This window comes from Mugil cephalus, chromosome 12 (genome assembly GCF_022458985.1).
Source record: "Mugil cephalus isolate CIBA_MC_2020 chromosome 12, CIBA_Mcephalus_1.1, whole genome shotgun sequence".
Lineage (NCBI taxonomy): Eukaryota > Metazoa > Chordata > Actinopteri > Mugiliformes > Mugilidae > Mugil > Mugil cephalus.
In genome coordinates this window covers 26,342,104-26,365,851 of record NC_061781.1, presented here as the reverse complement: position 1 = coordinate 26,365,851, position 23,748 = coordinate 26,342,104, and the positions used below count along the sequence as shown (strand labels likewise).

Here is a 23,748-nt window from a genome sequence, read left to right as displayed (position 1 = left end):
AAAAATTATATCAAAATAAATAAACAAGTAAATGATGATAATAATATAAAAATAGTGATTATTATTATAATAATGTATAATCATATAAATAGATACAAATCTAAAATTATAAAATAAAATAAAAACACAGTATGATATAACAACATAAAAATAGGATAAATAAATGTAACAAAAAATACTAAAAATAGGAGAATATAAAACTGTAAAATAGAATAAAATGACTATGACATGAAAGTCAGATGGAACAGATGGGTTTCTAGGCTTTGTTTCAATAAGAATCGATGTTTCTAGCTCCTCTCAGATCCACCGACAGGCTGTTCCACAGTTTTGGAGCGTAGTGGCTGAAAGGATAATGTTTCACATGTCTGCAGGGTTTCATTCTGTGGCCAGGATGTGCCATCATGGTGCAGGAACTGGATTTATTAACTTGAAAAACTGCAGTTGTGTGGGAATATTTGTTGACTGATAAGAACCATGTTAGCAGGAGGTCCCCTGCAATGTTAGGAGTAAAGAAATCATTTCATTCACTAAATCAGCTGCTGTAGTTTCCAGTTCAGCTGACTACTTAATGGCTGGCTAATGTGGTTTATTGTATTTAATCTTCAAACATCCATGTTCCTGCGAAGTAATGTTCATTTATTGCCTGCTCAGTTATGTCAGCCTTTATAGCAGGGTCCAGGCAAAAGGAGACCTCCTTTGTTTTTTAATACCAAATTACTTCTCCACTTGGCATAATGCTCTTTAATCTCTCATTAGTCACCTTCTTATTGTCGTGTAACTAGAGCGCCATCTGCTGGGCTCCTGCAGACCCCATAGAGAGACAGACGAGTTTAATATCACCAGTGAACTTAACTAGCTCATCTTTGAATGCTGGAATAATGGTGGTGGCAGAAAGAAAGGCCCAGTTGGCCGGTGGATTCAAACCCAGAACCTTCTGCCTGTGAGGCATCAGTGTTTATTCAGGAAAATGGATCAGAAGTGTTTCCATCAATGTGTGAGACTTACTCAGGTGTGGTTCTGTTCCTGGTTTAGTTTAAATAAACCACAGTTTTGTTTCAGTCTGATCTTCACAACAGCAAGAGACGTTGTCGCTTATCAGGTTGGAAAAAGTTACAAAACCATCTCTAAGGAGTTTAGAACCCACAGTCAGACAGACTGAGAACAAATGGAGGCGATTTAAGACAGGATTAAGTGCCTGCACGCTTTGAATGAGGGTATGTGGGTTTTGATGTACTCCCTCGTCTTTGAAAACAAAAACCTTTTAACTGTACAAGCTCTGAAAGTATTCAACACAGTTAACAGATGAGTTTGTTTCATATTTATCACGTTGTTTGAATTGGTTGACTGATGATAATATAAACCCACAGAGGTTTTGTCAAATGAAGAGTGAATGGCAGGAAAATGTCTGTGCAGTCTTTTAAACTCTGAGAGCACGGGCTGGATGTGTGACTCATCTAAACGTCTGATGTGACCTGAGCAGTTGTTGCTTCTGAAGTGTTTTTAACTCAAAGATTTACGCAGAAATTTACGCGGTTTCTAATTTCACAGTCACACACCAAACACAGATCACACACTCAGTCTTTCTAGACACAGAGTCAGACACATCAATGAATTTCCAGGAAAGATTATATTTCTCTTCATTATTTCACATAATAAACGATAAACAACAGCCAGCTAACAATAAAAATAAAATAAGTGATTTGAGCATTACTCACTGAAGTGAAATGATAAAAAAAAAATAAATGCATAAAATGATTAAACAAACCTCAGAGGTTATTAAGAAGCATGATGAATCCCTTCTTTTCTCCAAAAACATCAGAAATATTTCTGTAATGATACTATCCTGTGTCTGTCTTCACGCGCTCAGTGATCACTAATCTTTTGTTATTTATTTTTATCATTTACTCATACATCCCTTCTCGCCTTCATCATGCTGCAGGCTTCTTTCAGGAGTCTGGGACAGTGTGGTTTGGTTTTTGGGACAGCTCCTTTAACGTTGCTTTTCCATCTGTATCACAGCTGAAGAAAACTTAGTGACATGAACAAAAAACTTGTTTTCACAAAACCTAACTCAATGATCGAGATAATTGTGGACAAGTGGAATATCTCAGTAAGCTGCAATGATTCACTGAACGTGTCTAGGTGTCTCTGTCAAATGTCGCTTCAGATCTATTGAGACTTTGGGGGCGCAGAATTAGTTTTACCTGTAGACGGGATTTTTCTGGAGATAATGATGCGCTCCAAATCACAGAGATCTTAACTTTTACGGTGCAACAGTTTCTTTCTGCAGAATAACTCTAGCTGATTAAATCCTTGAAATTTAGCGCCTTGTCTTATTAGCAGAGATAGATGCAAATGCTGTGTAGAAGACAAATGAATGCATGCACATTTATCTATGTAAATAATGTCTATTCATTTAGTGGACCAGCAGCAGGGGTGTGGTCCTGTGAAGGTCCAGGCCGCTGAGAGGGGAGAAGTGAGGGAGGCGTTCGTAGCCCAGGAGCTGGCGGGTGGCGGACTCCCAGCTCTGACCGAACTCCAGCCGACTGTAGATGGAGGGGTACTGACGGTCAGCCCAGGAGACCCAGTCCACGGCCGTCTTCACCCTCAGCCACCTCTGAGGCCTGGAAGAAGAACTCATTAGTGCATCACGTTCACTTCCAGGAAAAAACAACTCAAACAAGAGCAGGTTGACTTGGGCGGAAACAGTTCCACTGCAGACGAGGAGGCAGTTGAGTAACTACATGAAACAGGGACACATGGCATGAAAACAGGAGACTGTGTCAAGTTTCTCCCCACCCCCGATTTGTATCGCGGCCGGTTTGAATATCATTAAACCCTTAGTCATGTAGCATAATTGAACTTACTGTTCAATGTCAATAAAAATGCCAATATTTTGCAAGAAATAGCCTAATGGCATAACTCCATTAAAAAATTACAATGCTTTTTTAACTTTTGATTTGATTTTATTCGTAAGATATAGGATTAGGATACAGCATCAGTTCCTCTGATGGCAGATCAGTGCAGCACCCGTGTTACTGAGGAGCAGCTGCGCTCTGATACGAGCTGAATGTGGTCTGATATTAAGTGTGGGATTATTTTATCTCTTATCCAACCAATCCAAGAGAGGCCTCCCTTCTGTCTCTTTCAGCCCTGAGGACGCAGTGTCCAGGAGTCCTAAAAAGATTTCCAGATTTTAAACCTTCAGACTGCAGGACGACACCTTTCACTTCACCTCAGACCTTAAAATGAGCTCTGGTCAAAGACGACATCAGCCCCTCAGAATCTGGCTTCTGCTCTGTTCATTTGCGTGACTCAGGGTTTTAACTTGTACATGGGGCCAAACTGTGTTCACTGCCGATGGTTTACAGAAGTGCTCTAACACTCATGCATTGAATCTTCCAGTCTTAAATTGCTCCTGCCCTGAAATGTGGCATCACAATCAAAATGAAAAATAACTGTTCTATATGTTATTAGCACAATTTAGGCTTTAACGGATTTGCAGATCAAACTTTATATTCACATTTGTCTCTTTTTTTTGGTGTAAACTTCTTTACGTAGAGTATTTCTCTTAGTATTCATGATTTACTCTTGATTCTGGACACATATTTTTGGATGGCACTGGTTGCATTTCAAGTTCAGACTCAACTGATGCTGTGCTTTTAGAGACACTTGCTCATTCTCCGTTTCGCTTGGACTAACCTGGGCTCAGAGAGCTCCAGACGGAAGAGGCTGCTGAGCAGTTTGCCTTCTTCCAGCATCTCCAACCTCATCAGCTGCAGAACCAGGAGAGTCGCCACCAGCCTCAGGATGTCTGCATGTGCCCTCACCCCTTAAAAACAAACACAAACATGAGCAGACATTTTAAAGATCGGCAATGCATGGTTGTTGCATTTGGTGTCTTTTGGAGTCTCTGGTTTCCTACAATTTCTTTAATCTACATTTTTTTCTTGAAGGGCTCAAACTAAAAGCTCTCCTACAGAATGATGCAGCGTCCAGACTAACCTACACTGACCCAGTTAAAATAACTTCCAAATGTTATGTTTTACATTACAGCAAAAAGCCATCAGTTAGAGAAAGTTCCCTCTGTGGAGGCGTGACTCTGGTTGTGAGAGTTCTCACCTAGAGACCGGATGCCTTTGTTTTTCAGGAACACGTTGGCAAAGACGTCCACATTGATGTTAATAAGTTCACCCAGTTCCTCGGTCAGCTCCCAGTAGCCCTCCTGGAAGGCACAAATATCACCATGACATCACAGTCAGAGTCAAGAACTGAAGCAAAAGGAAAGAACAGGAGGTCAGATGTTTCCCAGCAAGCGATGGAAGCTTCACGTCATCATGTCCAGATGTGAACAGACAGACATAAACTGGTGATGGCACATGAGTCAAAAGAAAATATTTATCCAAATGATCCACTTCCAATTTATTGCACTCACTCATGACATCAAGGCATCCTATCTTAAAGACCTCATAGTACAACATCATGCCAACAGATCCTTTCTCTCTCATAGTTCAGGCTTAGCTGTGGTTCCCAGAGTTTATAAAGTAGAACGGGACGTAGAGCCTTCAGCTGCCAGATCCCTCTCCTAAGGAAGCAGAGACCCTCTCTACCTTTATCCTTTTTTATTTATGTCCAGTGTTCATATCTTTCAGTCCACAGTTTGATGCCCCTGAGCTCTTGTTGATCCCTATAACAGTAACTTCACCAGTTCTCTGTAAACACACTAAACGTAACATGTATCAGCTGTATCTTGTACTCTTGTTTCATCGTACTTAGATGTTTCATGTCTGTTTCAATCAGATGTCTGCATCATCGTTTTCCTCTCTCAAAAAGGTTTCTTCCTGATGAAACCTTTTTCTTTCCACCATCGTCTTAATTCTGCTCTAAGGGCTTTGACTCCAGGTTCTGTAAAGTGTCTGGAGAATATTTGTTCATGAGTCTATAGAAATAAAAGTGAATTGAATATTAACTGCTCTGTAAGGGAAGTATGCATGTGAATTTGAAGAGCGACACAACATCTGGAGTGTAAGATGTTCTGATACTGATGATTTGTGATTAGAATTCTCTGTTTAAATTTGAAATTTAAAAACATAAGCCCATGCACACATACAAGCATGCAGGCATTGGTTGGAGCAAAAGAGAAGGGAGGTAAGAGAGAATCAGTGATGGTTAAAAGGAGGAGAAGAGAGGATAAGAAACAAGTTTAGTTTGAGTGTCTATGTGAAAATGTAAAAATAAATATATATCTTACTGAATGCTGCATCTGGAAGATCTTTATCCATTTGGGATTTGGGGTTGGTTCTGGAGCTGCTGATGACATCCTGAAACTGATGCAGCATTTTAAGAGCGTTCTCTGTCTTTTCACTCAGTTCACCTTTACAAATAGCTCATTTTATCAACAGAGATGTGTTTAAAGGAAACTGTTTCATGACTCACCAAAGTTGACGTTCACGTTCATGACTTCGTGAAGATCGATCCAAGAACATGCGTTCTTTTAAGAAGTTAATTTCTGGTCTCCTCCGAAGCACTGGTGAAGCTCCGCTGTTGGATGAAGCAGCTGAAGAACTGCTGCTGCCAAACAGAGCCCCAAATTGAAATCCAGATCCCAATTCTAATGTTGGCTGAGGAGCAGCTGCATAACCGATAGGTGCCTCTAGCATCAGAGGCACCGGTGCTGGTGGAGCAGCCAAAGACCTGCCCCTGGCAGCCAAAGACCTGCACCCTCCTACTCTTACTCGCGACAGAACATCCTCTGGTATCTGATGCACTGGTGCAGCTCCCCTGCTGGATGAAGCAGCTGAAGACCTGCTGCTGCCAAACAGAGCCCCAAATTGAAATCCAGATCCCGTTTCTACTGTTGACGGAGGAGCAGCTGCAGCATCGAAAGATGGAACCCCTTGAGCCTCAAGCATCTGCTGAGGCACCAGTGGAGCTCCCTCGCTGAAAGAACCATCTAAAGAACTGCTTCTGCAAAACAGAGGCAGAGCCTCAGAGATCTCAGGCGCTGCTGCTGGTGGAGCAGGTGAAGACCTTCTTCCACTAAGCGGACGACTACAAATTTCAAGTTGCTGACTCAGGTCAAGTGCATCAGTGGAAGACATGATGGCGCCAAACGATGTGGGAATTACAGTTCCTCGTGGTGGTGGAAGGATGGGGCGGGAGGACCTCCTCCCTTTTTTCCTCACTGGCTCAATGGCTCGTGCTACCATGGACTTAGCTCTACATGAACGAACTGCTCTAGAATCGCCAGTAGCAAGAGGAGGAGGAGGACCAGGATAAGGAGGACGAGGAGGACGAGGAGGAGGAGGAGGAGGAGGAGAACCAGGAAAAGAATGAAAACCAAGAACAACAGGATGAGGAAGAGGAGGAGGAGGAGGAGGAGGTCGGTCCCTTTTGATGACTGGTGACTACAAACAAAAAAATTGAAAAGAAAACACATGTTAACATCTGAACATCCAAACCCTTCAGTCTGCGTGTGAAAGGACTAACCATTCCGAGAGCTATTACAGGCGTAGATGGAAGGTCCAATACTTCTAAAGTCTGTGAAACACAAGCAGGAGACGCTGAGTCCATAAGACCAAAAACTTCAGAAACCAACATTAACTTATTAAAGGGAATGAATGGAAACTTGTAGTGACTTGTAGTGAAGGTAAAAAGGATCCGTATTGTTTGTCAGCCGACATAAGAGCGCATTCCCCCTAAACAACAGAAACACGCACAGCTGTGACTGAACCATCAGCAAATCATTAAATTTCATTTTTGTAAAGCACATGCAGGAAATAATAATATAATAATATAATAATAATGATCGGTAAAATATTAATCAACATTTCAAAGCTAATAAATAGATGATTATGCATCACACTGCTCTAGTATAGGATTTGTTAATATCACTTAGTTAAATTCCACGAGGTACAGCATTAAAAAGAGAAGTTTTTAAAAATAAACACTTAAAACAAATGTGTGTGAAGAGGACAAAACTTCATCAAATCTATCATCTGACAATTCCTGTACCACAGAGACAAAAGCACAAGTAGACACATCGAGTCAATCCATGATATACACCCTGATAAGCCACAACATTATGACCACTGACAGGAGAAAACAACATTCAAACCACCCGGTGCCGATTCAGTGTTCTGCTGGGAAACCTTTGGACCTGATACTCATTGGTGTGGATGTTACTTACACATGTAGCACCCACCCAGACCAGACCAGATATTATTAAGGGAAAACTAAGTCCCAACCTACATGGCCCTGTGTTAGAAAGTGATTGCCCTCTAAACCTAATAACTGCTTGGACGAGCCCTCGGCAGCAACAGCTGCTGTCAAGTGATTGTTGTAATTCAGCCTCACTGGAGGTTTTTTGAGCATGAATCAACTTTTTAAGGTCATGCTACAGCACCTCAATAGGATCCAGGTCAGGGTTTTGACTAGGACACTCCAAAGTATTCATGTTGTTTTTCTTCAGCCACTTAGAGGTGGGCTTCCTCATGGCCTTGTGTTTTGGGATTTTTTACCCCTAGTAATAAAAACCTTTGTGTAAAAACTGCATTTTGTGTTTATTTGTGTTATCTTTGCCTTATGTGAACTGTCTTTGTGATTACTGAATGTCTCTTATGTTATCCCTCCAGAGCATCATATAATACGTCAATCTCTGTGTGAAAGGACTAACATCGTAGTCACCAAATTCCAACGGTTCCACCTGTGGCACAGAGATAATGAAAGCACACATTAGTAAATCACATTAGATTTGCTATCTTATCTTATCTTATCCCTCCACAGCATCATAAAATATGTCAGTCTGTGTGTGAAAAGACACATGGATTTTTCCCCCAATAATAAAAACGTTAATGGACAGAAAAATTGAACATTGTGGTGCTCCAAACATACATTTGTTAACACCTTGGATGTTATTTAGTGAAACGTCTCAAGCGAACAGCATTACAAATCTTTAAAAAAAACACAGGCATTTATTTGCTTCATCTGTTGTAGCTACAGTATGTGTGTGAAAGGACTAACCTCATCGTCATCAGAAGAACTGGTCAGCGCCTGCTGTAGACAGAGATGATGAAAACACACATTAGTAAACCACAAGTAGATTTGCTTATTTTTACTTGCTCGTATCGTATCTTATTTTATGCCTCCAAAGCATCCTAAAATACGTCAATCTGTGTGTGAAAGGACTGACATCTCTGCAACTTAGCATAACCTGCCTCTCGAGCTCTACCACAGAGACAAACTCAGACTTTAGCACAGTGAGCAATAATCAGTTAAAGAACCGAAAATTGTACCATACACTGCTCCCAAGATACATTTGTTAACACCTTGGATGTTATTTAGTCAAACAAAAATATACAGACATTTTTTTTGTCGTCAGAAGAAAGGCTCCACTGTAACACAGATAAAAGACAAAAGCGGTAATCAGTAATCAGTAAATGAACAGACAACTGCTTGATTATTGTTGCATCCGTTGTCTTACTATCTACCTTGCTTGAATGCTGCTTGTAATGTTTGTTTGTAACGCATCTTTTTATAAATGAATAAATTGTAATCCTTAATTGTCCCACAATGGGTAAAATTTGTTCCTGCTGTTTGGCCCGTCCATTTGTCACACAGTAAACACAGGTGAACCTGGGACCCTTCGGCCTCCAAACTGCACCTCTAACCACTACTCCACAGCGCCCCCTATGATTTTTATACTCTTATTTCTATTCTTTAGTCCATCCATATGTGCACTATGTGAACTGTCTTTGTGATTACTGAATGTATTTGCTGCTGTTAATAATGAGGATTTGTCTATTGTGGGATGAACAAAGGCAAATCTTGTGTGTAAAAGGACTAACCTCGTCATCAGAAAGACTGGACGGGAACCTGGCCATCTGTAGCACAGAGATGATGAAAGCACACATTAGGAAACTACAATTAGATTTGCTATCTTATCTTATCTTATCTTATCTTATCTTATCTTATCTTATCTTATCTTATCTTATCTTGTGTGAAAGGACTAACCCGCGGTATGGGCAGGTCTTTGAGCTATACCACAGAGACAAACACAGATTTTTTGTGAAATACATGCACGAGAAAATCGAGTTGTTCACAAAACATAAGCAATAATCAGTTAAAGAACAGAAAATTGTATCATGCAGTGCTCCAAACATACATTTGTTAACACCTTGGATGTTATTTAGTCAAACAAAAATATCCTAGACATTTATTTGCTTTATCTGTTCTGGCTCCGATATGGGTGTGAAAGCAAAAGCACTAACGTCGTCGTTGTTAGGAATAAGAGAGAGATGAACACACATGACAGTAAACCACAAGCAGATCTAATATCTTATCATGAACGAATGTGCATATAGAGAAAAGAATATGCAATTCCAATTTAAGATGTCTTCCCCTGTTTTATGTTTTATCTAATGTTTAAATTTGAACAAATATTTGTAGTGATATAAAGTGCATATGTACCAAAGCTGACTTGAAAAAATCACTGTCGGTATCGTCATCATGAGAAAAACTCATGTACGAGAGGAAGTCCACATCCTCCTCTGCGATCAACTTGGGGATGTCTGTGAAGCCATCCTCTGCTTGTTCAGAATCCTAAATATGAATCAAAGAAAGTGTTTTTATTAAAAGACAAACCCAACGACTTCACATCTCGTGTTGAATGTTTTCAGGATGAGTTGAACAGCAAAGAAAAGGCTGACGGACCCTTTCCTCGATGGCCACGAAGCTGGTGAACTGAGACAGGATCGAGAACTCTTTGCTCAACTGCACGATGAAGGACTTCAGCTCCACTTTCTTACCCTGGAGAAAAACAATTGAATAACCTGTGAAGCTCAAACTGGAGGTCTGTAGCGAGGGTCGCTGCCTTTCAAACAGACCTCGTGTCCAGCTTCACTGGTGTCCAGGCTCCCGTCCTCGTAGTCCCTGATGAGCGCCCTCGCTGTGAGCTTGTGGAGGAACTGAAAACACACAAAAGATCATAACCATCATCACTGCGCCGTCCTCACAGTGCATGACTTTCTGTGTGAGTACCTGCTTCTCATGCTTGTTGCATGATGTAAAAGGATTTCTACTCAATTCACTTTATGTCATGTGTGCGTTCTTACTGTTCCTCTCGTTTTTTGCAGCTCAGACGTCGACACCATGGTTTTGAGCTCCTGACCACTCAAGTTCCCAACGAGTGTAGCCTGAGTGACGCACCAGTAATCACAATGTCAGGAAGAATGTGAGCATCAGCAAAAACGAGGGTCACTCTTGTCACACGGAATCAGAAGTTGTGATGCCTGACTGTGTACCTGAGTGCAGTGCGGCACAAAGCCATACACCAGCGTATGGCAGTCACTGAACAGAGCATGCAGCTGCTTGGGCGCCTGCACAGGAGGAGGAGCTGACGGGTTGAACTGCTGCCATTTCACAGACACCGAGCTGCAACCCGGAGATGCCATACGCTTCAGCTGACGGGCCACCTGCAGCCAGGACAGAACGGACACACAGCACCGTTTATTTCATCCTGTGTGTCATTCTTCACAGCTGCTGGGACTCAGGACTCAGGCCTCGAGTCTCCCTGAATGTCAGGTTTTCTGCACTTTCTCAAGGAAATGTGTCTTCAGATTTTTATTTTTATTTTTTTCAAATTCTCAAACGCAACACATGCAACACGTGGAGGAAGTGATTAAGTGTGATTTATTAAAGTCTCACCTTCTCCGCCCAGTTGTGTTTGGTTTTTGTGTCGAAGAATTCATAGGCTCCGCCCCCTGCTTGTGCCAGGGCTCTGAGCATGTGCCGGTTGGCTGTTGGACTGAAATGACGAAGAAACATTAATACATTAGACATCTGTTCACAACTTCTGTCTCTATTCCTCTACAGCCAGTTTGTCCCTTCTCCTCCTCCTCTTCCATCGCCACCTCTTCCTGCTTGTCCAGGACATCCAGGCAGTCCAGTCAATCACCATGATGTCACATCCTGTTTTAATACCATCAAATAAAAAAAAATGGGCATACATATATCAGCTACTTCAGTGTTTTTGTTTGGCCCATGTTCCATCCTCTATCATAGAAGGGAAGGAGATTATGAGGTATAGTGCAGCCAGCCACAAATCTACAGTGTATGGTCCGACCGACCTGAGGCCGCAGCTGAAGAGGCGGCTGTGCTGAGAGTTGTCTCTGAGCAGCTGCAAGGTGAGCTCTGCGTTCTGGATGTGGCCGTCCGACAGCAGCAGCAGGTTCCTGACGCCGCGGGACGGAGGCAGCAGGCTGAGAGCTCGCAGGGGGCGCCACAGCTCGGTGCTGCCCCCTACTGAAGAGCAGCGCTGCAGGGAGGGAAAGGAATCAGGAATAGGTTTTACTTAAACACGTGTCAATGAACTGTTGAAAGGCTGCAAATGCACCACTACTGGCAGTTACATCCAACATGATCACTAATAAAACCCATTCATAGTAGTTAATAGGAGCTGTATTCAGACTGGACAGGTTGAATCAGGACACAAACAAAACAAAACAAAAAAACTGTATTATTGTTGTGTATTTTAAGCACTTAAAGTTTAGTCATAGAATTCTGTATGTTGTTGTTTTCCATGTTTTACATGAAACTTAAATTGTGATCATTCACAGCTGTAGGCTTATGGCTGGTTGGAGAAATGAAAATTAAATTTTACATTTGGGGTGGGCTTGTTAGACAGCACAAACTTAAATAACCATTAACAACATTAACATCCATCCTGGATGGATCCATCTGGTCTCAGTCCAGACACAGACACATGTGTGAACACAATGAATCCTGACTCCCGTTAAAGACCAACTACTCAAAAGGGCTGATGTGTGGAAGAGGAGTCTGACAGGAGGGAAAGGTAACTCACCTTGATGAAGCTCCGAGCAGCTTGATGAACTTCAGACAGTGGCTTTGCTGTCAGGAAAGCATCTGTGTGACCTGAAATAAGAAACACTACCACTGACAAAGTGGAACTGCTACTGACTACTGTTATTTCTCACTTTTGCTAAATAACTGAGGAACTAAAGAACAGATTACATTTGAGTTATTCAAAGCACGCAGTCCTTGTCCACTGGTTGATTTAATGCTCATATCTCATGTAAATGATACTCGGCTAATAAAAGATGAAGTGCTGGAACACTCAATCTATTTAACCATTTAACTGACCCGTGCCAAACAAAATGACGTTGAGTCTGACGTTGTTGTCGAGGACTTTGAGGACCTGCAGGGCGATTCTCTGGGCCTCCTGGAGAGACTCTCCTCTCATGGACTCAGACGTATCCAGCAACAGGATGACTTCATCGGCTGCTGAGCCGGAGTCGACCTCAAAGTTCGGATAGAAAACCAACATGCAGGCCTGGAGGAGAGAGCGAGACGTGATGAGTGATTTTAACGTGTCCCACCAAGTTGATTTATGGTTGTCTGACTTTTTAACTAACAGAAAGGGTTTTTCTGTAAATGGTTGTGTCTCAAACTCTTTAGCTCTGTCCACCAGTTCACCACAAGGTTCAGCTCTTCCCTTTCATCCTGAATACGGGTGAATGGAGGAGTGTGAAAGAAGGCAGCTATTTAATCGACTTTTCTGATGACACTGTGCTGCTGTCCTTCCTTCAAGGACCCGAATCAGGACACAGAGACATGGCTCTTCTTGTTTTTGTTTCACGGTGTGACAGTAATTACTTAGACTTAAATGTGTCCAAAACTACTCCTGATTTTAGATGCAACAAACACACAGCTACAGGCATCATCAGTGGTGAACTGGTAGAAAAGGTTGCTTCATATAAATATCTAGGCACCTTTTTAGACGAGAACCTCAAATTTGATGTGAACATAAATGTTGCTTTACACTGAGATAAAATAAACATATATTTGAATAACCTTATAAAAACTTGTTCCAAGGTGACAGGACTGAAGTTTAGGGACTTTAGTTTAGTTTTTGAAAAAGGAAGAGACAGACCTGGCTGTCCTTGTCTGGGTGGTTTTCCACCCACATCCTGGGTAGATGGACTTCAGACAGAGTGATGTTCAGCTGGAAACCGTCCGGACCCAGGACCTCTCCTGGCAGCACACTGACCACAGCCTTACAGTCGGTTCTCTGTGCCATCACAAAACATCAAATCATAAACATGACAAGAGGAAAATGACTAAATCCCCAAGTAATTAATACTTTCTTCCAATGACTCCACTTCATAATATAAAAACCAAATATAAATATAAGAAAATGCTGCTTAATAATTACAAGAAATATCATCTGGAAAGAGTTAAACTTTTGTGTTCGTCCTGAGTTCCAGAAAAACTAATAAAATAAAATATAATAAAATATTTAGAAATAATCCAAACACCTTCATCTTGACTTTGTGAGTGACACACTGCAGGCTGGAGATCTCATAGGGCATCTCCACCGACGCGTCCAAGGTGAACTCTCTGGTAGAAAAGAAACAGCACATGAACACATCAGCAAACACTGGAAGCACGAAACATCAGTATATCAGCACAAGAGGTTCTCCCACTTTGACTTTATTGATCAAAACATGAATAAGAAGGACGGGTGGCAGAGTTTTCCTCCTCAATCCAGACGAATATAGAAAAATCCTTTCAAACACACCAAGGCCTCATCTTATCAGCTCCTGGAAAGATTTGTCTCATAATGAAATCAATATGCAATATGCACAAACTGGGAATAAATCAAATCTGTATTTGCTCCACAGTTTGATGGTTTTTTATTTGGTCCACCATGTTTGGAAAGTGCTGCAGATTGGTAGAAGCCAGTGTGCTATAAAGAATGCCTCATGAGCTCCTAACGCTTTCAGCTAACAAGGAGACGTAAGAATCGAGACCCATTAGAAAACAGGTCAAAGTAAAGAGAAACAGAAGCTCGGTAGAAAATCTGGATGCATAATGAAGCTCACCTTCTGCCGGCTTCCTTGTCAGTCACACACACCTTCTCCACAGTGACCTGTTGACAGAACCAGATCACTAAGAACACAGCTAGCCTCAGGTTATTATACCTCCTGAGATTCACACAAAGAAAGCTTGATGAAGTCCGTCTCTGTTTAATACGTTCTTAAGAACCTCACCTGAGTGGTCTGGTTGAGCGCGGCGCTCTCCTGCCACGGGGCCACGCTGCCTGGCAGGGAGAAGAGGATACTGCCGTCCCTGACCATCAGCTCGGACACGTAGGTGATTTTGATGAGGACGGTGGCACCGGGCGGAAGGTTGCCCACGCTGATGGTGAACACGTCCTGCAGGGAGATCAAACATTAAAAGTGTTCTGATGCAGAGAACCACCAGTAAGAGGTTGGAGGTGGATGCACATACTGGGGCATCCTGGTCCATGAGGTAGGCTCCGTAGCCTTTCTCTATAGCCTGTTTGTACTCCTTGCGAGCCTTCTCCTTTTCCTTCACCTGAGACACAAACACACACAAGATAGAGAGTCACTCTGGTTCTGCACCAGTGGAGGGTGTTTGCTGTATAGTACGATGCAATGAGAACATATCCACTCGAGCCTGGTGCAGTTACACTTAACTCCTGTCAGAATAAGAGTCAGGTTACAAGCAGCCTGGATTTTTATTATGAGGTGGTGAAAAAGGAAACTGAAACCAATCAAAGACATTTAGCGCTAAAGTAATTCAACTCTAGGGTGCTCAGATGGTGTGTAGGACTGTGAAGCTTACTCTTCTTCTTTGTGTATATATATATCTTTATTTGTGACCCTTTTTGCTGCCTTTTATTCTTTCTGTTTCCATCTATCTATCTATCTATCTATCTATCTATCTATCTTGGCATCGTCTGTCCCACGCCACATTAAGCCCCGCCCCTGACCATGCAACTGGCCAGGAGCATCACAAACAAACTTACTTTAAACACAAAAATAGAAATGTTAAAACATGTTACCTGTCCAACCACATGTTTCCCATTGATGAAAGCCTCAAATCCACACACGGCTGCAGAATCATCCAGAGGGAACACATACTTCGCTTCGATGGCTTCAGAGCTCTGATTGGTGTATTTCTGGAAAATGACAACCTAGAGAGGGGGGAGAGACACCCGCTGTCAGACCTCCATCTCGAGGTGTGATCCAGTAAACATCGGACAACAACAGACAACAGAAAGAAGATCTTCTGTTTATTTTTCACCTGGGACAGCAGATCCATCAGTTTGCACTTCACGTGGACGGCCTGCAGAGGGAGCTGCTGACCAGAGCTGTTCAACAGTCCGGCCTTCACATCCTCCATAGGGTTTTTAACATGTTCCACACCATTATCCTCCGAACCAAAGTCTGCACACACAAAGAGTTTCTGCAGTCATGTGACTGGTAGCAAGACAAAGTTATTTGACTTCAGAGTGTAGTACTTTAAAATTTGACATATCCGTAAAAGTAAAAAAAAAAAATGGGTGCAGGAACAGTTTAAGATGGTGCCTGTAGAGAAAAATAAAAAATAAAATTAAATAAAGTTTTCATGCTAAACAAGTACATTTCCTTTTAGTTTGGTTTTAATCTATGAAAAACGAAACCAAGGGAGTAAAACAGAAACGAGTTGTTATTTGATTCATAAAAAAACTGACAGTTTTGTAGGTGAAGAAGAATAAGTTGTTTCCATCAGTCAGTGATTTCTGTTCATCTCAACGGAGCACGGAACAATATTCAGATGGAATTTTAGACTTTCTGACACAAGATATCTGGTCAGAACCAGGAAGAAGAACCAGGTTTATTTAGAGTTCACCGTGGAGACTACTTCCTGCTTCAATCAAGGAAAAATCCAGCTGTTTTGTTTTGTTTTAGACTAGAGAATAAAAGATTTCAGTTTTTGTTTCTGGTTTCAAATATCGAGCTTGAAAAATACCAAGAAATTTCCCGGACAGTTCACCTTGGCTGGACGGGGGCAGACACAGCTCGGCCGATGTGTTGATGTCGGGACTGAAGTCCTTCCGTTGGTCTCCCTCGATGCTGAACTGAACCACGTACTTCAGCCTCACCTGGTCAGTGCTGTAGACCACATACTCATCATCCTGGAGAACACAAAGATAAAGATGTTGCTGATCGACGTTAATATCACTGATTAAAATCAGTCAAACTGTTTGGTCTGTGTGGTCTTACCTCAAAGTCAGACTGAGCGTTAGCGGTGCGCCGGACCCCGTGCATGCTGTGGTGTCCCTCAGGAGCCTGGGTCAGTGTGGTGTCTCTCTGGTGGACGTCCCTGCACCGTCCCAGTGCCACGTCACACACCAGCAGCAGCCGAGAGCCGTCCGTCACGCTGGGTTTGGAATATTTCAAACTGGTGCTGTGGATGGAAAACACAGAGGACGCAATCAGACTTCGAAAGCTTGATTTACTAAGTAAGTTTTAAACATGAAGGACTCACTGGCAGTTACATCTAAAATTGTTCCTTTTTCAAAGGAACCTGCTGATAAACCCACCATCTGAGGCGGTCCACTAACCTCATGGTGTCACCAAAGTAGATTCCACTGCCCAGATTGCCAACGTCTGTTCTCTCTATCCCATGATGCTCCACTCCAACGCGGGGCAGCAGCAGGCCGCTAAAAAGAAAAAGAGAGAGAAGTCAAAAACACTGAGCTGAAAAACAAACGTCAGGTTTCTTTACGGTTCGACCCACGGCGTCAAATACTGATGAAATGATTTAAACTATGCTCTGAAGCTGCTGCAGGAAACGTTAAAGCCCACAGCATGCATTTACTATTTGTTCAGACATTGGCCGGCCTCTGAAGCATATACAATACGTACATGTACACACTGTCATTAGTTTGTCTGCACAAACACATGGAATTAATCAGCAACAATTTCTGGGTGGGTTCAAATAGGTCACATGGTGGCCTGGTTATTAGAAGATCAGGTTTTCCTCTGATTACTAGTTTGATAATTATCAGCTGACATGTGGTCTGCTTTGTGACGTCCTGGCAGCTCCTCCCAGGGTGCTACGCTAGGAGCCTGATGGTGGGACAATGCAGCCGAGCATTAATCTACCAACTGGAGTGAGTAGTCAAAGTAGACAGACTAGATTAGCAGAAAAGAAATGCTGCAGGATGTGCTTTAGCTGTAGGTAGAAACAGGCCCCTGATCTTTCATCAGGAGTTTCCTGTTTGATCTTAGAAGGTTTGAGTATTTTCTTCGTGTTTTATCTCACCGAGACAGGATCCCCACAAAGTTGCTGGGGCTGGAGGAATGTAGAAGAGGCTTAATGTTCCCGAGCTCGCTCTTAAATGTCTGAAGCTCCACTCCTCTGCTGACACGCACAATCTGCTGGATCTGCACTTTACTGCAACACACAAACAGAAACATGGCTGCATAAGCATATACAGGATGGATGTGGCCTATATGGAACACATTAAGATTTGAATGTTATTTGCAATGATAATCAGTAGATTGAAGTACCTGCCCTGCAGCAGATTTCTCACGGCCTGAAACTCGGAGCTGTTGGAGGGAACAGGCTCAATGCTGCACCTCAGTGCGCGATACTTCCCCACACAGGAGGGGGCCGGGCTCCTCAGAGTCATCTCACTCACGTTCACAACGTCTCTGATTAACTTGACAGACGGAGCAGATTGTGTTCATGTTAGTCCACACAGAAAGTCTCTCTCTCTCTCATGTGCAGATCAGTTCTGTCTAATCTTAACTAATGTGTTGACTCAGTAATAATTCAATACAGCGTTTAATTCAGAAATTATTTGAATTACTTCACAATGTGAACAGTTGATTTTTTTTCTTTCAATCTGAACCCAGCGTTTTTATTTCCTTCGTGGGGAAATTTATTCTTGAACCACTCGTTTGTTCACACAGCAGTGTATGCTGCCCCCTTTGTAGCCTCCAGGAAATGCTTGTTCAAGTAGAACACATGGAGGGATGTGAACCAGTGACCTTATGGTCCCAGAGCTGCTTCTCTAACTCCACAGAATCCAGAGGAAAATGAACCGCTGGGCCAATGGAATCATTTGGGTTTAATGTGGTGAATGACAGAAGAGTAAGAGCGATAAATTAAAGGATTATATCATTTTATTTATTTTAACTAAATGGCTCTGACTGATTGATGTTTTGAGAGTTTAATTTTTTTAGATTTGGGGGGAATTTGGTCCAATGTTTTAAAGCTTCTTAATTAATTTCATGAGACATCAACAGCGAACGAATCCTGACTCACCTCAATCAGTTTAAATTTAAAACTCCCTTTCAAAACAGGACTATCTGTTCTTTGTGTGTCTATCTGCAGGATCACAACCATTGTGTTAGTTTACGCTGTGGGACAATGCGTGAGATCGCTCTGATAAAATATCTCTGTGTCAGTGCTTATCAACATGAGACTTCAGACCGGGTGCATGACTGTAGCTCCACATCATAAATAAGGACACATGAGAGCAGAGGTGGATCATCAGCAGGTTTTTACCTAAACTTTGTGGAGGAATTTGTCTCAACAGCTGGTTCATTCTGCATCATTTCACTGGGCATTTTCATTGTCCAGATGTGTGTGATTCATGCAGCATTGAATACAAACCTACACAAGTGCCTCCAATGCAACAGCGGATATGTGCATTACCTGACACAGATCCAGTTTCTGAGAGATGAGTTTGGCCTCGGGATGTAAGTTTTGTCTTTTGTGTGGCAGCAGCGTGTAAAACTCCCCCAGGAGAGAAATCACCGCCTCATAATCGTTGTCCCTCAGCTTCTTCTGAGCCTGAAGCAACAAGCCCTCGGCCCTGCTCACCTACAAACAGAGACAGACGTGATTCTAGTGATCTGAGATCACAAACCTATAGCTGATATTTCCCAGAACAGTCCTAGGAGAAATCTTTACATCATTGATGCTGAGTTTGTCGATGGAAACGCTGAGGATGTCGTTAAGACAGCCGAGGGCTTCGGTCCACAGCAGCTCCACAAACACGCCCACCTCCTCAGATAACTGTCCTGTGTTCAGCTTCTCCTCCAACAGAAGCTGCCATGTGAAAGAACAGGAAAAGTCTCACTATTTTACGCAGTTTAAGGCAGGAATCAAGATATTCTGGCATCTTAGTTTAAACCAGTTTGGAAAAAAACATAGAAATATGAAAGAGCTACTAATCCAAGGGGCATGAGAGCATATTGAACATATTGTATAAATAAATAAAAATAATAAAATCTTATTAAAACCAGCTAAACGCCAATAAAAAAAACTCCTTAAAATGAAAGTCCTAAAATATACTGAGACATGGTGAGTTACAGACATTTAAGCTTCAGAAATATAGAAAGTCTTATTATTGTACTGTTCTTTATCAAGCTTAGATCTACATGGGTCATACAGAGGGGAAATGTGTTAAATGTATTTTCAGATGTTTTGAATCTCACTTGCTGACTGATCTAATGTTCAGTTGATGTAGAATCAGAGCCAGAAAGGTGGAGCTTAAAATGTCAGAATATTAGGAACACATGTCCGTTCAAACACAGTTGACTTCTCGTTGTTTTCACTGAGACTCATCAGAGAATGTGATCTGTTAACATCACGTGCAGTGAGAGTGTCTGACCTGGTGGAGGGGGGCAGAGCCCAGGTTCTTGGCCTGTGGGGGGACGCAGCTCCTCTTCTGCAGGCCTGAAGCCTCCAGCGAGTCTCTGAGGGATTGGTACACCTCCAGAGCTTCCTCTGAGCTGGACAGAAACACCTGCATGTCCCTCACCGCCGCCTTCTGTCGGCACGGACACAGATATGTGACGGGTTAGTGTGCTACAATGTTCTAAGTGTTCAGACTTCACAAATCAACAATCATAAAAAATCACATCACTTTTTTATTTGACTCAAATTAAAAATGTGCAACCCTTATTTCAGGTTTAGCACCTGACAAAAAATGTTGGTTTTCGGTCTAAATGTTGAGTGAAAATCATATTGGTTTCAGTTTACTTTTACGGCAGACTACAACAAAATGTGAGCTTTAGGTCTAGAGGAGAAACAAGTTTAAACTAGGGCTGTCAAGGCTAAAACAAAGTCCTTTTAGAGTCGTTCTGTTTTATGACCTCGGCCCAAATCGTTATTTGTGAAATCAGGAAGCGATCGAAGCAGCAGTAACGCTGGGAAAAACAAATCTGAAGTGCTGCAGTAAATCACTTTGATGTGGAGTGGAGTGGCAGTACTGGCAAAAATATAAATATAAAAAAGAAGAAGAAGAAAAGACAAAACACACAAGTAGAGATTAATAGAAACACCAGTCTTTTTAATAACAAAGGAATAATAACAGAGGAAAAATATCCCTTTCGTTAATAGAGATTAATAAAAACAGCTCCAGTTTAAACAGGTCCTTAAAAGTCTGACTCCAGTTACAACACATTTAAAGCTGCAGTACAACAGTAAAGCTTTCATACCTGTGCTCCAGCATCCTCCTTCCAGTACCTGACCACCCGATACTGACGTCCTTTCTCTCCTGTGGAGCTCTGCAGCTCCAGTACCCACCAGCTGTTTCTCTGCAGAGAAATATGGGAAATCATGTTGCAGCAGTTCTTCCAGCGCTAGAGTCGTACAAAGCTGAATAAAATGAAGAGCAGCTTCACCTTCTCATAGATCGAATACTTGGCCACGTGAAAACGATCAGGAAACGATGGAAGTTTGGAATCAGTTTCAGAGTAGATCCTGTCAGATTGAACAACAGGTGAACAAAGATGAGTGAAATTTTGTATGTTTTTTTGTTCTTTTTTTGACTTGCAAGTTCAGTACAGAAGCAAAACAAGTGAACTGTTAGTTCACTGCAGTTTTTATACCAGCATGTGACAGAGATATGAAAGCAGAGATCTACCAGAGTCTGGAGCTTTGAGCTCTTATATTACCACTGTAATCAATGATGAATGCTGGCAGCTCTGTTCTTACAAAAAACTTTTGAAAGTTCCAGATTAATTCCAGGTGTAACCAGATTCAGATACAAATAATGTCTCTGTATCATCTGGATGGTTCTGCAACCAGTCGTAGCGCTCAGATGAAGTGTTTGTCTGGGCTCTGCAGAGAGATTCTAAAAAGTTAAAGTTCGCCTGGCTTCTAGGCTTCACATCATTTTAATACTATTACTAATAAGTCAAAGGACCTGGGCAAAGGTTAAGAAAAGCAAGATAAAAAAAAAAGTACTGGGTGATCATTAAAGAAGTTCTTCTTTATTTCTGATACTGGTTCTTTTAGAGACAAAGCTCAGAATCAGTTGGTTCTAGTTCAGATTAGTCTCTAGTTCAGTTTGAAATGAACTATAATCTCTTAAAAGTCTTATCACTAATGAGCAGACGTCACTTATTCAGGTTAAGAATGAATGAGTTCATCTCCTCTCCTGTTGAGTAGCTGGTCTTTAATGGGACCAGGACTCATTGTGTGATCACACTAACTGAAGGAATGAGGTCACATGTGTCCCAGACCACCCCCACATGTGGACTGAGACCAGATTAACGTGAGGTCTGAACGGGGGCAGAGACTCTTCACAGACTACATGGTCCTCCAGGTCTAATGTGACTCGCTAACGTTCCCTCTTTCCTCACCTGAACTTTTCCAGGACATTCCCACTCCTCTGCGGAGCCTCGTTCCTCTGAGGCGTCTCATCCACCACATGGATCACAGACACTTTAAAAACCACAAAGACAAGACAGGACACATTAAAATCTCACAGTGAAGCCACACGCTGGAGGTAAAGGTCTAAAGAAAACCTGTACCGTGGTTCACAAGTGAACACACACCATGAGCAAACACACCCTGCAGCAGATTGTGTGGTTAAACCTGCAGGATGGGTCCATTTCATGTGAAGGGCCACAAATCAACATGTGTGTTGACAAGATAAGAAACACAAGACTTGTGTGAGGCCTTAAAAATAATCTCAGAGGAGTCATGAGTCACTGAGTGGGAGTGGGTGCAGCTCTGCTTTGGATTTCACAGTAAAGTGCACAAACCAAATTCCTACATTTTTTTGTTTGTGTTTTTTTTTAGTACATAAGTGTCTTGAAACCATCAGCGAGGACTGACCTTGACGTGGACGTGGAGTCTTCTTTGGTGAAGACAAAGGAGGAGGAGGAAGCGTTGAAGTGGAGGACGTGTCCAGTTTGTATTCGTCCACAGGCAGACGGACTCCTCTCTCCACACAGCAGTACACGTAATCCACTCCGACCACAGGGATCTGGTGCTTGTGGATGCTGCGCAGCCTGTTGGAGCTCAGGTTGGCCACATCGCTGGTCACTACCAGAGAGCACTGTGGGAAACGTAGGCAGAAATACATGGATAAAGAGGAGGGAGGGGAAGGTTTGCAGAACGCCGCAAAAACAATGATGGCGCCTTGGATCTCAGACCTGTTTATTGACCACAAAGGCAATGTTGCCCCCGTTCTCTGTCACCGCCAACTGAACCTTCTTCTTCTCCTTGTACGATAAATATTTCAGCTCCAGCAGCAAAGAGCAGTTCTCGAACAGAGCCATGACTGCGAGAGGAGAGGACACAAGAGGTATTAGAGCAAAAAAAACGCTGGTTTTATTTAGTTTGTGTCAAAACAATAAATAAAGTCTAAAACAAAGAAAATAATTTCAGCGTTAACATTCTTGCTTTGCAAAGTAAATGCAAATTAACACACATTTAACCAAACGATGCCTCATGTCTACATTTAAACACAGCATTTCAGAAAACCTTCAATATAACTCATAATGTTAAAGACTGTTCAGGATTTGTACTCCTCGAATCTCAGAGGATGTTTTAAATCAGGGAGGTCAAACTCACACATAGAGACCCACTTAATCCTAAGACTTTTCTTTGTTTTTGTGTTTTAGTGCAAAGAAGAACAAGTAAGTTAGGACAATGTTTATATTTAATAAACTTTTCTTCAAAATAAAAGATTTTTTATTGTCATTTTTTTGAAAAATAAATGCAATTTGGACACATGCCTGTGTGCTCTTTAGTCATGCGTCTCAGTGTTGTGTTGGATAAACTAGGAATAGCAGTTATAGAATTTTGTTGGCAAATTCATGCTGCAGGGCTGCAGGCCATATGTTTGAGACCTGTGTTTTACATGAATATGTGCCCAGGTTATTTTGGATCTTTTGCTTTCTTGCAGGGAACCATAATTGTAAATAAATAAATAAATAAAAACAAATAAACAAACAAACAAAAAAAAACAGGAGGCACTTTTTAATTTTAATTTTCCTTTTACAACAGATATGTTTGTATGAACTAATATCTGCAGACAATGTTTAAAACTACTTAGATGAAGTAGAAAACTAGAAGTTTCAGGAAGTTTCTCCTCTTTGACATGTAACCTGACTCGCAGGTAAATTCAGGATGCGGAAGTGAACATCCTAAATGAAAATAAAAAATAAATAAAATGCACGCCCCAAGAGGTGCAAAGCGAAAGCATTTGACAGGACGTTCATCTAACCATTTTATCTATAGGCAATATGTATATATACAAGTAAATAAACAACAACAATGTCAAGAAATAGATCATGAAATAGTTTATGAAACGGTTTATGACAGCGCGTTTTCCCTTCAAACAAACGATTCTCCTTCTACTCGGAACAAATAAAGTAACTGTAATCTGAGAGGTCTGGCTAAAAAAGAAATAAGAAGTTTATTTTACCAGTCATGCAGCTGCTGTCAGGAAGCAGCGGTGAACCGACATGAAGCTCCACGGAAACAACAAGACCTGCATCAAGCTAACGGCACCGAGTGTGACTGTGATTTCAAAATAAAAGTCCTGGACGCACCATAGATAGATAGATAGATAGATAGATAGATAGATAGATAGATAGATAGATAGATAGATAGATAGATAGA

General features: G+C 41.8%; 1 protein-coding gene across 21 annotated transcripts; it reads right to left on the bottom strand.

Moving 5' to 3' along the window:
• Positions 1–1,608: 1,608 nt before the first annotated feature.
• parp4 (poly (ADP-ribose) polymerase family, member 4) lies at positions 1,609–23,651 on the bottom strand. 21 transcript variants are annotated; one of them, XM_047601656.1, is made up of 42 exons: positions 23,552–23,651; positions 22,275–22,402; positions 21,955–22,177; positions 21,477–21,558; positions 20,514–20,592; positions 20,328–20,426; positions 19,499–19,657; positions 18,796–18,933; positions 18,538–18,705; positions 17,385–17,536; positions 17,137–17,268; positions 16,433–16,531; positions 16,092–16,275; positions 15,862–16,003; positions 15,130–15,272; positions 14,888–15,019; positions 14,311–14,397; positions 14,070–14,234; positions 13,902–13,948; positions 13,335–13,416; positions 12,950–13,087; positions 12,160–12,349; positions 11,861–11,931; positions 11,127–11,314; positions 10,705–10,804; positions 10,302–10,472; positions 10,113–10,193; positions 9,885–9,965; positions 9,712–9,807; positions 9,469–9,600; positions 9,013–9,036; positions 8,847–8,882; positions 8,364–8,393; positions 8,023–8,055; positions 7,676–7,705; positions 6,639–6,698; positions 6,490–6,540; positions 5,437–6,407; positions 5,252–5,327; positions 4,123–4,225; positions 3,703–3,832; positions 1,609–2,624 (listed from the first exon to the last, which is right to left on the bottom strand). In XM_047601656.1, exons 1-42 carry the CDS (start codon positions 23,556–23,558, stop codon positions 2,417–2,419), a joined length of 5,448 nt encoding a protein of 1,815 aa, XP_047457612.1. In that variant the 5' UTR covers positions 23,559–23,651; the 3' UTR covers positions 1,609–2,416. The 21 variants fall into 21 exon arrangements, with proteins under 21 accessions (XP_047457612.1, XP_047457613.1, XP_047457621.1 ...); XM_047601657.1 differs by having other exon boundaries at positions 8,023–8,052; XM_047601665.1 differs by lacking the exon at positions 6,639–6,698.
• Positions 23,652–23,748: the final 97 nt, after the last annotated feature.

Excerpts from the sequence above, each read along its gene's own strand:
- parp4 (XM_047601656.1), bottom strand. Across the intron at positions 9,037-9,468 it reads ATTTTTTCAAGTCAGCTTTG|CTCAAAGACCTGCCCATACC; the intron begins GTACATATGCAC and ends TCTGTGGTATAG. Across the intron at positions 2,625-3,702 it reads CTGGAGCTCTCTGAGCCCAG|GCCTCAGAGGTGGCTGAGGG; the intron begins GTTAGTCCAAGC and ends TTCTTCTTCCAG.